The 14,135-nt window shown below is 47.0% G+C and overlaps 2 protein-coding genes across 2 annotated transcripts in view; both read right to left on the minus strand.

The window, feature by feature from the left end:
* TRPC4AP (transient receptor potential cation channel subfamily C member 4 associated protein) overlaps positions 1 to 1,242 on the minus strand; it is a 38,572-nt gene extending 37,330 nt beyond the window's left edge. The window contains exon 1 of the mRNA XM_063350238.1: positions 1,027 to 1,242. Coding sequence (XP_063206308.1) covers positions 1,027 to 1,167 — 141 coding nt within the window. The 5' untranslated portion in view covers positions 1,168 to 1,242. The remainder of the gene's footprint in view (positions 1 to 1,026) is intronic.
* A 4,210-nt stretch (positions 1,243 to 5,452) lies between these two features.
* EDEM2 (ER degradation enhancing alpha-mannosidase like protein 2) lies at positions 5,453 to 13,907 on the minus strand. Its single transcript, XM_063350242.1, has 11 exons — positions 13,750 to 13,907; positions 13,565 to 13,675; positions 13,396 to 13,435; positions 12,886 to 12,991; positions 11,706 to 11,831; positions 10,768 to 10,979; positions 9,461 to 9,602; positions 9,022 to 9,146; positions 8,300 to 8,444; positions 7,007 to 7,128; positions 5,453 to 6,136 (listed from the first exon to the last, which is right to left on the minus strand). The coding sequence occupies exons 1-11, from the start codon at positions 13,854 to 13,856 to the stop codon at positions 5,645 to 5,647; spliced, it is 1,728 nt and encodes a 575-aa protein (XP_063206312.1). The 5' UTR covers positions 13,857 to 13,907; the 3' UTR covers positions 5,453 to 5,644.
* Between the last annotated feature and the right edge of the window lie 228 nt (positions 13,908 to 14,135).

Raw genomic sequence — 14,135 nt, forward strand, 5'->3', positions numbered from 1 at the left:
ATGCAAGTTCTTTATCCCACGCTTCAATTTCATAGTCTTTGCAGCATTTCATATTTAATCTGTAAAATAAATGCCAATTAGTCTCCATAAAAAGAAACGAATAGCCCATTATCTGTGAGCAGCTTCTTAAAAACGCCAGCATAAGCACACGATAGGCACAAGCCTAGGTTAACAAGCTGATTTCATTTTTCAGTATTTCCCAGCATCATCAACTGGGAAAGATGACAAACTGGAAACGGAACTGTAAAAGTTTCACGGAAAACCACCAGCATAAAACCTACCCCATTTCAGAGCTAAAAGGTCTCCTGAGCACTAATATTATGAGGTTGCCTTTGTCCATCAAATATGCTTAAATTTTGATGCTGCACTGTTACGGTTCACAGGAGAGCTTCCTTTCTGTGCAGGAGAAAGCCACAACCTCTTTCACCAACCAAAGCAAGTGAGGAAAACGGCTCTTCTACAGCATGGCAAGTGCTTGTCCTGCTCCACAGTCTTTCTACAACAGGGAGACCGAGGATGGGAAGGAGGGAGAAGGAGCAGGAAGGCACAGGGGCATCGTTCCTCCCCACAGCGTGCGGCTGCAGGGCCACCCCTCCAGTGCCTGGGCCGGGCCCGAGCGGGCAGAGAAGGCCGGGGAGCCCCGGAGAGAGCCCGACTCCGTGCGGAGAGAGGCTGCTTCGCCAGACGCTGCCTCCAAGCAGACCTGGCCGCAGGCCCCGCTAGGCCGGCCAGGCTCTTCCCGGCCTCAGAGCTCCAGGAGAGGTTCGACGGGCGGGAGCCGGTGCTCAGCCCCGCCGAAGGGCCGCGAAGGCCGGCAATCACCCGCTCCCAACCCTCCACGGAGCGGGGCCTTGCGCGGCCGAGCTGCCAGGCGGGCTTGCAGGCCCCGTCCGAGGCCGAATGGGTTGGGGGGCGGGCATGAGGCGCGGCAGGCCTCCGCCAGCTCGGAACCCCGTCTCAGGGCTCTGCCCGGGCCCGGTCAGCCCCCCCGCTCCCCGCCCACGCACACCCACCCACATCCCGTACCTGCGCCCCCCGCGTCAGGCCGCAGCCGCTGAGCTGCCCGTGCCGGAGCTGCGCCAGGATGTTGGTGGTGGTGCCGGTGGCCGCCGTGCGGGCCCTGCGCCGGCCCCCCCCGCCGGGCCCGGGGCCCGCCGCCGCCGCCATGGCCGCCGCTGGGCTCGGCCGGAGACAAACAGGAAGCGCCCCCTCCCTCCGCCGCTTTGTACGGAGCGGCGCCAGGGCCGCCCCGCAGCGCCCCCGCCCGGGCCCGCGCCGCCGCGGGGCACGCTGGGAAATGTAGTCCGCAGAGGCGCCGCGGGGCATGGCGGGAAGGCGGGGGACAGGCCGCCATGAGGTGGCGGGGACGAGGAGGGGGGTGCAGCGGGGGCGGAGGGCTGACGGCCATCGCGACGGACTCGCCTGGCCCTTCCCTTCAGCCTGGAGGAGAGAAGGCTCCGGGAAGGCCCTAGAGCCCCTTCCAGTCCCTAAAGGGGCTACAGGAAAGATGGGGAGGGACTTTTCACAAGGGCACGTAGTGATAGAATGATAGCATGGTTTGGGTTGGAAGGGACCTTAAAGACCATCCAGTTCCAACCCCCCTGTCCTGGGCAGGGACACCTCCCACCAGACCAGGCTGCTCCAAGCCCCGTCCAACCTGGCCTTGAACCCCTCCAGGGATGGGGCAGCCACAGCTTCTCTGGGCAGCCTGGGCCAGGGGCTCACCACCCTCACAGCAAAGAATTTCTTCCTGATATCTCATCTAAATCTCCCCTCTTTCAGTGTAAAACCATTCCCCCTCGTCCCATGGCTCCCCTCCCTGATCCAGAGTCCCTCCCCATCTCTCCTGGAGCCCCTTTAGGGACTGGAAGGGGCTCTAAGGTCTCTGCGGAGCCTTCTCTTCTCCAGGCTGAACCCCCCCAGCTCTCCCAGCCTGTCCTCACAGCAGAGGGGCTCCAGCCCTACCAGCATCTTTGTGGCCTCCTCTGGCCCCGCTCCAACAGGTCCATGTCCTTCTGCTGTTGGTGCCCCAGAGCTGGAGGCAGCACCGCAGGGGGGGTCTCCCCAGAGCGGAGCAGAGGAGCAGAACCCCCCACCCTCATCCCGCTGGCCATGTTGCGGCACAGGACCTGGGGTCTTTCAGGGCTGTGAGGGCACATTGTCAGCTCACGTTGAGCTTCTCATCCACCAACACCCACACAATGCTTAACAGCTTAACAGCGCTGCCTAACCAGTGCTGTGATGGCCTCCAGGTGATGTATTTGTAAGTTTTACAGCATCTTACCTCACTTTTTACCACCATGAATAATGGGTGGGCCCGATGATGACCAGAGTTTTATTTGTAAAAGGCAAGATCTGCTAACAGATGACTTGCTGTTTAGATAAACTGCTGTCCGCAGAAAGCCACCAAGCGTTGCATTTGAAGAAATGCAAACATGGCAATCTTTTCACTGCCTCAAAAACAAAAGGCTGCTCTCAGTCCCCGTTCCTAGCACTTCCCCTGCACCTTGCTTTTTGGTATGTTTTTTTGCCATTTGCCAGCTATTCATGCAAAGCTCTGACTCTTTTTCCTCTCTCTTCTCCTGTGTTAGCTACATTAAAATAGTCTTTCACAAGATGCTTGTCTGACCTTTCATCAATCCACAGCCTCTCCAAATCCAAACAATTGCTTCTGAAATACCTCAGAAAATCTGGCCTGAAGTTTTGGGCTTTGCAGGCTGCTTAGAGCGGAGAAAAAAAAGCCAACGCAAAACAATTACAAGGACGGCATCAACATCAAATGCTAAATTTGGATTCTGTGCTATCTGTCACAACTCAAGCAAAATCCAGTTTCCTTCCAGCTTTTGACAGATGCCGTGAGTACACACCGTAGGTGGAACCTTTTAAGTGCTGACCTGCCTCGTTTGGAAACCATCCCAAATTGCTACGTCTGTGTTTCACGCACATCTCATTTTGGATTCCCGACAAAACTCCTCTAGGTTCTGTTAACACAACCATATTGCTCGATTGGAGCTCTCCCTCCAGCTGGAATATGCCAAAATAGACCTGCCATCTCTTCCCACAGATGTCCCTCATTGTGAGGCCCCTGGGAGGAGAGGCAGCAGGAGACCATAAGTTTTAGCTTTATTTTTTTTTTCCCCAGATGACTTGTGATGGTAATTTTGAATCCATCAAGTTCTCACTAACAGCAGAACCTCTTACGTTATACATAGAGGGAATGGAATCTGATCTCTCGTGGGACAGTCAGCCATCAATGATTTCATTCCGTCATCCCTTAGAGAGAGATTCCCAAACATCTGTCTTTCATCACGTAGCCTACGACATGGCACGACTTGTACACGTGTCATGAAGGCTCAAGCAAGCTCTCTGCCCTCCAGCAGCTCGGCCAAGTCACACAGTTCTCCATTTAAAGAAAAGGCTTACTAAGGATCCTAAGAAATCATATCACAGTTCTTTTTGTTAAAAGAAGGTCTTAGTAAGATGGTAGTTGCTCTCAAATACAGGAACAAACCAAAATTAAAGTTGTCTTGTGTTATTCTGACTCAACCATGCTGTAGCACTAATCAAGATCCACCTATTTACTCACAGTAGAACAGTAGCTGTGGACAGATGTGCTGCAGAAAGATCTTACTTCCTACGGTTACTAGCTGCTAGTTATGCTACTGGAGCCTCTTAGGTGAGGGCACCAAAATGCCGTGGTTATCAGATCTGCTGTGTTGGCAACCTGCAGCCTCTCCCACAAGTCTTTCATTTTCCTCAAATTCATGCGTGGGACAATGCTGAGAGAGAATTAGGACCGAGCACCGAGTGAAGCCATTGGAGAACGCCTGCATTTTGTTGTTCTACAGATTAGACAATGAATAGCATGTGAGGTATGAACAGCTGGAAAAGAAAAAGATAACCTTATGGTTACAACAAGGAGCTGCTAATAAGAGCTCCATCTTTGTCTAACAACGCCTCAATTTTTGGGTGCTCCTCTCTCAGTACCTCCCCTGAAAAGCAGTAGTTCTAGAACAGCAGCTGCCCCACCTCCTAGAAGGAAAGGAGAAATACAGAACTAGCAGGACCTGTACGGGTTACCAGTCCTTCCAATACGTCTGTCTGTCCAAAGTTGCAAGTATCTCTTACTGCAGTTTACTCACAACTGCAACAGGATTTCCATCCTGAAAGGTAGGAGTGCAGATTTGATGTAACTTTATAGCACTAGTACAGATCAAGACAAAACCAATAGTTTCTCAAAGCACCCCCACATCAAAGTCTGGGCATTGAACCAGTTGTATTTAAGTATTTCAGTGGCCACATAGATTTATTTATCCCTTATCTCTAACCCACTCAAATGACCATATTTGTTTGTGCTTGCTCCAGACTCCTCAACTTCCATCAGGCTTGAAGAAAGCCCGTAATTTTTCTGCCCCCACCTCCTTTTTCTTTAAAATTAAGAACCCTTTTTATCACTACTGATTTCTCTCTTTCAGGTCACTGCATACACCCATCAAAAAGACATCAATAACACATTTAAAGGTTTGGATTTGTCAAGTCAGCTGAACGCCAAGAGGTCACATGCCTTTCACCTGTTAAGAAACTTATTCAGACAGAAACGCAGCCTGGGTTCCAATAGAGGAAAAGGCAGAAGGAGCTCTCTCACTGCCTGCTGCAGGCAGCAGCTTATGAATGTCTGTTCAGCTGCCTCCTGCACCACAGGAGAGTTACATTTCAGTCTGAACCAAATCCTCTTCCATCCTACCCTTACGCACAGTACAGGTCTACCCTGAGGCCAACTTCACTGCCTGAGGTGGCTGATGTGGAGTTATGCAAGTGAGGCCCCAAAGGGAAGCGAAAAAGAGGAAGGAAATGGGGAAATTTCAGAAGAAAACCATGTTAGATTCTATAAGAAGAACGCAAGCTCCACTGCAGGGTAAATCAAACCTTTGCTAGTCTACACCCCACCTCAGTTTGCAGATGGCATTACCTGGATGCTTACTAAACCTGGTTTCAGGCAGGTGGTACTGACCCACACTGATTCTACATACAGAGGAACCAAGCAATATTCTACGTCGCAACTGCTTTCCTCCCCCCATGCCATCCTTCATGCTTGACAGACAGGCTGGATCTACAAATCTGAGACTCCACCTCAAAATCAAAAGGTTTTTGCAACTGGTCATCAATCTCTCAGGCTAACGACATATTCATATAGAGGCTGAAGATAAAAGGTGGAGCACGTTACAGTCTCAGACATGAAGCTACATCTAGTAATCCCTGCTCTTCCCCTTATGACAGGGAACTGCTCAAGCTCATTTTCATAGAAAAAAGCAAGCTGTGGACTCTGCATAAGCCTGTAAAACTTCAAAACAAACTCAGAATGACATAAACAAGGCATCTCTAACCTGTAGACTTTTCTTTCTCTTTCGGAACACCTGTTTGCTATTCAGGCAACCAATTGGTTCGAGATAAGCAACTTTACAGCGCTAGCAGCTGGTATCCGAACCACAGTTTATCAACCAGCAGTAGCAGAATTTAATGGGAAGCTGTTTCACTTCATAATACAATTCACATTGTGAGGTATGACTTTTTCCATTATGAAACTATAAAAATATATTTCTAGAGTCTGCATCAATAATTTAAACCGATAATAAAATTCTATGAATCAAGTGTTATCTAGGAAGACCTGTCCCAGTACTGCAAGTTTAGAGTTAAAAGATTGACTGGGGCAACTCAGGAGGGAGTGTGAGTTCTTCTTAGAGTTTCTCTTCTCTCCACTTTTCTCTGAAGGGGCATCTTCAGGGTCTTTTGGACTTTCCCCTTCGCCACGGTCGGAAGTTCTTTTTAAAGTGAATTTCTTGGTTTTCTTCAGAGAGTAAAATTCCCGCATCAAGTCTTCCACCTCCCACTGCTCTTCCTTACGCTTCCTACAGCAGTGCAGCGCAGCAGGGTCTATAGGATGAGCTTCGGTGTTGAAGACAAATCCTCCAGCATTCAAGACACATTCCCCATACGGTGTAGTCACCACATCAAAGACTGATCCATCATTGTGAATGAAGTTGTCTGGGTCAAACAGCAGGTATAAGTACTTTACTGTTTCAGCCAAAAAGAAGGATTCCATTCTATTATCCAGCCTGTGATCTCTCAAGTCTTTGATCTACAAGACAAGAAATACAGTGGATTATGGTTATATCAGATTCAGCAAGTTATAAACTTAGGTGGGAAAGTTAAATCAGCTTGCAATTCATGTCAGTTAAACAGCACAGCATGGCACCAATCCACCCTGTATTTTAAACAATTGTATGCAAATAATGAACAAAGTTTCATAAGTTTTGAATTAGCAGTCTAGTGATAAGGAACAGGAAACTAACGATCAGGAGAAATACACTTCCTACCTGGGTAAGAAGAGTGAGTAAGCTTCCCAACATTTCCCCCACTAAAAAAAATCATAACGCTTTTACCTATTTCCCAAATCATAAGGCCTAATTCCCAATATTCATATGGAGTTTTTGTGTAAAATAGAGCTTGATAGTATGTTTGAAATCTTCTCCTAAATGATTTTAGAGAAATCATGCGCTGCAGTTCTCTTATGTTTGATCAGATTTTCAAGGCATAGTGGGAAAGCAGCATCGCACAACTGGGAGGCAGAGAGCCTGCATATGAGCCTTCCTGCTGAGCTGGAACATCTAGGACCTACTAAGATACAGGAGGCAGGAGAAGCTTCTGATGCTTTCACATGTTTTGGGCTCTGGTGCAACAGCCAGCGACAAAATTTGTCCCACTGTTCAGGCTGTGAGGGAAGTTACCACTAGAAACATGACTGGCAGTTACCAGATCAGCTTCACAGAGAAGGGGTTTGTTTGAAAAAGAAGTCATGTTTCAACCAAGGGGTTTGTTTGAAAAAGAAGTCATGTTTCAACCAAAGCGATCACTTGACTCAATGGCAAAACATGATTCATGAGAACACTTTCTAAAACCCCATTTTTAGCAGCCATTTAGCCAACTTCGCAGTTGATTTAGCACTTACAGTTGCAAATCCGCAGTCCACCTTGCTGATTTTCTCTATTGACTCCACTGCGTCTCTTCCCAGTTCTAAGAGCGTGGGATCTCTTGTAGCACGGTACAGATACATTGCACTCTCAATCAGCTCTGCAAAAACCCCCAAACATTTGCAAGCATAAAGATTACCAAACCATGTACACAGGGAAGATGAGATATTCCTCGAAATAACTTAACAATACTACTTTAAGACGATCAGGTAAACAGCCTAGCTTGCCTTGTATTTCCTCTGGCTTAAAGCACAGATATTGCTTTTACTAGGGATGTGCTACAAAGAAATTCACTGTAACCAGACTGCATCAGCTCAGGTAAGAGTGAATAATGCTTCCCTCCCACACTCAGAGAGTAGGAGGGGAGAAAGAGAGAAAAGGATTAAAACTCAGTTGTCAAAGGAAGAAAGGAAAGATGATTCTAGAAAGGATTAGAAACCAGAAGTTCAACCCCAAAATACAGTTTTTAAACAACACCGTAAGCCTCTGAAACAGGGTATCTAAACCACCACAAAAACAGGCACTATGGACATACTCTATACAGGCAACACATGCACTGTGCTGTGTTTACTTTCTAAAGAAACAGGTCTTTGTGGATGCTATAATACATTTGAAAGTTAACGCTGATGAATATTTTTGGTAGAAGTATCCAATGTGGAGGTCACCTGAACACTCAGACCAACACGAAATTAATTATTTTCATTTACAAAGTTTTACTGATCTAATAATCAGGTGTGAATTATTTTTTTTTTGGTCAGAGTTGTAAAAAAGCAGAAGAAAACACAGATCATTTCATTGCAGTATCACAGACGACACATAATCCCTCTTATATGTTGAGCTTTACTAGCGCAACTAGAATTAGTTTATTTCAGGAATCCAACAGAGCTAGAGTGGCCTATTCATACTCACTTTCGCTTCCTAAATTTAAAGGACACGGGCAGTCACATTAGCATTTTGCGTGACTTTAAAATACCCCATGTCTGACAGTCTAACACTTAAACATGTCAAATCCTACAATATGAACCCAACTAATTAAAAGACCCCCCCTTTATATTGTAACGCTGCTTTACTTCTTTTAAAAGGTAGCCCTGCCTTTGGGAATGTAGCTTTGACTATGAAAATCACTGGTTAAACACATGCAGGAACTAAGTCAAAGCAAAACTGGGGGGGAACTTTTTGAGGGCAGGTGCTGCTAATATTTGATCTTACCACTACAGCAACAGCACAACTCCATGCTCCTTTTTATTTTATTATATTTTATTTCTGCTTACCAGGCCTGAGTGGATATCCTTCTCTCTTGTCCACTGTATAGCCCTGGGGAATGTTGTAGAACTCGGGCAGCCCACCAAACTGCTTCCAGACAGTGTAATAGTTGAGGAAGGTTCGCATGGCATTATCTACATCTCCAATTAGGCTCTGAGAGAGAGGGAACAATTAGCAAAGCAACATCTGGGTGAAGAAGAAACAGCACAGGAACTGATGCAAAAACACTCCTATAGTCAAAGCAAGAGATAGCGACAGAAGTGGGCTGTTCAGCAGGTCTGAATGGTGTAAATAATATTTAGGCATGATGCCTTAAGAATAGATAGAACTAAGGAGACAGGTGCTGCTTTTCTGTTTCAATATTTTTTTTAGTCAATCACAGCAAACAGTCTATTTTAGTGGGGATAACAAAGTCCCAGACCAAATGTTAAGTACTGATCAAATCTGTCAATGGGAAAGTATTCACACAAATAAAGCGTTTATAAGGCAGTGGAAAAAGAGGCATGATTTTCTTTTGCCTTATGTCCCAATCTGGATTACGAGACCCCTTGTCAGTGGGGTTTCCTACAACAAAACTGCCCTCCCTTCATGCTCAATGGGAGGCTTTTTTTATAGACCATAAACTTTTAAACCAGCACAGACGAGCGTTATACTTTTAATTTTTATATTAGAGGCTGACTCAAGATAGATTAACAAAATCACCATATGCTACTGGTATGACAGCTCTTACCTGTAGGCCTGGCCAGTAGGCCTCCAGAGACTGAAAAACGGGCATGGACACTGTTCCTTTGTACATCTGAACCCAGAGGTACCAGTCATCAAACTTTGTGTAATTTTTGATAGCTTTGTTATATTCTATAAAGAAACATAGATGGGTAGATAATCCAACAAAAAAAAAAATAAATCTTTTTTTTTTTTTTTTTTAAGACTGAGAGAAGCCCCTTTTTCACTTGAGCCATGTCAAATGAATGACTTCTCAGGATGCTCACTTGGGCACCTCTTTGCTATCACTGATTGTTCAAGAGTATTACAACAAACGCTTCAGGAACAGTCTTGAATGCATCCTGTTAGATTCTTCGTCTTCTTCCAGAGTCCCTCGTGTAGCGTTTTTACAGGTGCAGTCAGGGAGGAATTCCTGGGACCCTTCACACAGAAAACAAACTGCTCACCTAGAAACATGGACATCAGCTCTTTGTCCTGCAGGAGAATGGCTCCTTTGACAAGGTATTCAAAGTAGGAGTCCACTCCAGCCCCAATGCCAGCATCTTGGGCCACCCACTTGGCAGTTATCACATCGATGTGGTTACCAACCTGGAAGAAGCAAGGGGAGGAGGAAAGAGGAAGTTAAAGTGGAAATAAAGCTAATCTGCTAAATTATAATAATAATAAAAAATTCCCCACAGCACAACCACACAAGAAAACCTTGACCTTTTTTTCAGACCATCCATTTCACAGATTCACAGTGTCCACATCAACCAGCATTTTGTCCATTACAAGACAAATTTATCAGTATCAGAGAACTACAAATTGTAGAAAATATAACTTTGGAATTTTATGTTTCCAATATAAACACTGCACTGGCCAAAACAAAACACCATTATGCTATTTCGAAAATGCACAATTTCAACATGATGTGTCTGGTCCTAATTCACATCCTACAAAAGACAGAGGGAGGATGAAGAGGTACAGATACAGAGATGGAGGCCAAAGGCATGACAGCTGCCATGCTAACATTTAAGTAGATCCTTCAAACCTGGGACTCTTCAGTCTAGAAAGAGACCCAGCTGATGAATAATCAAATACGCAACGGTAACTTGCTTAGCAAAGAGCAAAAAAACCGAGCTATTCAATTTCTTTCTTGAACAAGGATTAGGGGCATAAACCAAAAATAAACAGATCCCAAAGCAAACAAAAGGAAACACTTCTTTAAACAGCACATGAATAAATCTCTTCCACTTCACATATGCAACACTAGGACTTCATGTAATTTCTATAGCTGCTTTTTGAACCTAACTGAAAAACGATTGCCCAGGAGACAGTGAACACAGGGATAACACTTCTAGCTCTGGATACTCCTGAAACACAAGAGCTGTAGAGGGTGGCAATATCTTGTTGGACTTGTCACGCTCTTATTCTCTTCCATAGGCACAAAAGGCATTAGACAGACCTTCTATTTAATCTGTTACAGCTGCTGTTACAAAAACTGCAATACCCAGTAGAAAGCATTTGTCTCCCACCCACATCTGCTATGGAATAGAACAATGGCATAATGTTGGGGTGCACCACTAAAGCTGAGATGCGGATGCTGCAGGTGTACAGGAACAATGTCAAACGTGCGACTTCAGCCCAGTTATTAGCAGTGTGGTTATTTATCTAGTTCTACTGCCTCTCTGTTTATCCTTCTTATGCTCAGAATTGCATCCACAAAACTATACAAAAAGCAGGCCATCAAATTTAAAGTCCAGTCCTCACTCACCAGCCCAATATCTGAGCGATTTTTCCACAGTGCCTTCAAAGCCTTCCTGGCAACGTCCTCGAACACTGGGTCACCAGTAAGGTGGCTTAAAGTGGCAAATTCCACTATAAATGTACCGATTCCAGCAGTACAGGTAACCGGGGTCTCCCCAGGGTTTACGCCATGCAGCAAGTTCACTGTTCCATATGGCATCCCGGTTGGGGTCTGAAAAGCTGAAACATAATATTTTTGGTTCACGTGAGCATTCACTGTTACATCTGACACACTGCCAAGCAAATGTGTGCCTCACATTCCACTGCATGCAGGCAAGGAACGGGACCGGAGCAATTGCAGTAACCACAAAGAACGAAATGAGAAGTAGATTATGATCCTGGGAGGGGCAGTGAGTGTATCCCAAGCTACACAGTCCTGGAAAGGTACTGCAGATCTTCTCCACCTTGCCCAGAGTAGCAGACTGTATCCCGACTTCATTTACAGCAAGGGCAGGGTAGTCAAAATAGAATTACACACACTGGTCGGCAAAGTGCAAACGCTGAGCCTGTGATTCTTCAGCAGTAGCCCAGGGTGCACACCACACAAGGAAGCAGTGCCATGCGGTCGGGGCACACATCCCAGCAGCATCCCACAGAGGGGCAGATAAGGCTGCATCTTCTTGTCTTTACAAGCTGCTGATTCACAGCCTTTATTTATATTAAATATATTTCCCCTTAGCAAGCAACAAACAAACTGATGTGTTAAATGCCTACAACACTTGGCACGCGTATATACAACAGGTATCATGCACTTCACAATGTTTTCTTCACAAGATTAACTTTCTTTGAGCCTAGAGTACGCAGGGCTACATTATGAGTTCACACATCAAGCAGCACCATCTTCACCAAACACACCAGTCACCTCCTGAACTACAGCACAGCGACACAAACCAAACAAGTTCTCACCCGGCAGGAGTTTGCGAGCTGCTTCTTCCGCCATCCTGAGGAGAGGTCCAGAGCACGGCCAGCCCGCTTCTACTTCAACACCAGCCTTCTTCGACAGCAAGTGAGCTGAGAGGAGACCACCCACCACTGGAAGGTGCACAGTAAGAATCAAATTAAAGAACACGAGGCAGGAATGAAATCCGAAACCAGTTCTATTTACTGTATTTATCATGACGCAGAGGCAATGTTTCTGGAGAAGTGAGATGGCTCATCCTTAACAGCCTAATTCAGTATGCCACAAAAGAACAGCGGTTTGTTTCTTCCTGCCTGTTTGCAATGGGTAGCAGATATATATCTTCCAATATTTTAGAAGCATCAGATCCTACTTGCCTTACTATACCTGCACTGCCCTGCAGACAATCAGTGAGCTAACAGTATAATGAACATGAACCTCTATGACAGCAATTCTGTTTCATTTCTTCATGACAACTTAATACTACATTTGTGTAAAGTAATACAGTGTACCTTCTTAAACTCCTTGGAGAAAAATGTCTAGGCCAGAGCCTAGAATTTCAGTGTGACTGCCAGAAGCAGGGACTTATTAGCTCTTTTCACAGGCTTTGTCTACTGTCACATAACAGTGACAGTACAAACACACAGACAAATTACATTGCTGCAAAAACTGGCTCAGCAATATTTGACAGGAGAAACAAAAAAAAGCATAACGAACAGTTTTATGCCCTGCCAGTGCCTTTTAGCTGGATGGCACTGAAGCAATTAGGCGTTCACCTGGGTACAAGATTCCAAAGGCCTTTGCAATATTCAAGAAAAAAAGACAAGTTTCACTTTATGACACTAAAGCAAGAAATTAATAATCTCTATTCCAAAACAGTACATAAAAAAAGACAGTATACAATTTGTACTGTTTCAGTGGAAAATATATTTATTCCAAAGTTTAAAACCTGTCACAATACTGAAACTGCCACACCTGCTTCTGTGTCCAGGCAGGAAGCAGAAAGGTGACGTGCAAAGACAAAAAGGAAGTGACACTTGTTTGGGATTTTTCTGTGCATTTACTTGTCCTGTTAAAGCACATTACAAATTCACTCTGACCGCTACCTCAGGTTACTTCTGCGTACAGTTCAGAGACTTGTACAGGAAGAAAATCCAGTATAAACACCATGGAAAAACCCCACCTCACCTCTAATGTTAGTTTCAAAGACAGATGCATTGACATCGATATCAAAATCCACCCCTTCCTGCAGCACATTGACAACTCGCTGGAACTCGGAAACATTTCCCAAGATCTGCAGGGGAAGCAGAACAACAGAGAACACGGCTTAGAGTTCAGGGGAAAATTCAATGTTAGGGGCTAATTCTGGTTTTGCTTTACTATTTTGCGAAATCACTGGTTGTAAATAGTACTAAAAAGGTGACTGAGAGTTTCACCTCATCTCAAAACATTTTCTTCACACGCTTTAGGTCTTTTTTGCTGAGTAAGAAGGTGTCAGGGACAGGGAGCTCTGGCCACCTGCCTCTCAGGGCTGGAGGGAAGTGAAATACAAACGCTCCTTGGTCAATTAATAACTTACTTTCTGGCACTACTGAATAAAAAACAGGTGTGGAAGTGGCTGACAGCGGCCTTGAGCGGGCTGAAAGCTGGGCTGCAGCAGTAGGCATACACCGGAGGTGTGGGACAGCTCGTACTCACCAGGAGGGTGTCCAGGGCGTCGATCAGCGTGAGGGAGAAGCTGTGAGGGGAGAGAAGCGAGGTGAGGCCCGGCGGAGGGGGCCGGGACCGGGGCCCCCAGCAGCGGGGCACTCCGGGCCCGTCCCCGCGGCGGGCGGGGGCTATGCCCCGTCCCGGGGCCGGTCCCTACCTGCCCCAGGTGTCCTGCCCGTCGCATGTCAGCGGCCGCAGCTCGTCGTAGGGGAAGGCGCTCTCCAGGTAGTGCTCGTAGGCGTGGTAGAACATGGCGCGCACCCGCTCCCTGAGGTACAAACACAGCCGCGCTCAGCCCCGCTCCGCCTCAGCCCCGGCCCCGCCGCCCGGCCCCGCACTCACCGGTAGGAAGCGACGTCCAGGCCGCGGGCGGCCGCGCCGGAGCCGGCTGGAGCCACCGGCAGCCGCAGCGCCCAGAGGCAGAGGAAGGAGCCCAGGGAGCGCAGCATGGCGGCGCCCGCCGCCGCATCACCCACGCCCGCCCCGCCCCCGCCCTCCAGCCAATGGGAGCGGCCGGGGCGGGCAGCGCATGCGTGCACTGCCGGAAGTGCCCCGCGCTGCGCGTCTGCTTCCGGGGCGCTTCAGGGTGGTGGTGAGGGGGCTGTGGGGCTGTCACTGCCATGAATGTCGTCGGGACTGGAAATAACTGCGCTTACCTCCGTACAGAAGGGTGCCGTTCTTGTCTTACCTCACTGGAGCCCGTAACTCCCCGTCGTAGGGACGGGGGG

This window comes from Chroicocephalus ridibundus, chromosome 12, assembly GCF_963924245.1.
Source record: "Chroicocephalus ridibundus chromosome 12, bChrRid1.1, whole genome shotgun sequence".
NCBI lineage: Eukaryota > Metazoa > Chordata > Aves > Charadriiformes > Laridae > Chroicocephalus > Chroicocephalus ridibundus.

Bases quoted from the DNA above. Each gene is read 5' to 3' on its own strand.
- EDEM2 (XM_063350242.1), bottom strand. From the start codon at position 13,856: ATGCTGCGCTCCCTGGGCTCCTTCCTCTGCCTCTGGGCGCTGCGGCTG. The intron at 13,436-13,564 runs GTAGGGACCGGC...CTCCCCTCACAG, and splicing joins GGGCAGGACACCTGGGGCAG to CTTCTCCCTCACGCTGATCG. The intron at 12,992-13,395 runs GTGAGTACGAGC...CTTCCCCTGCAG, and splicing joins ACGCCCTGGACACCCTCCTG to ATCTTGGGAAATGTTTCCGA.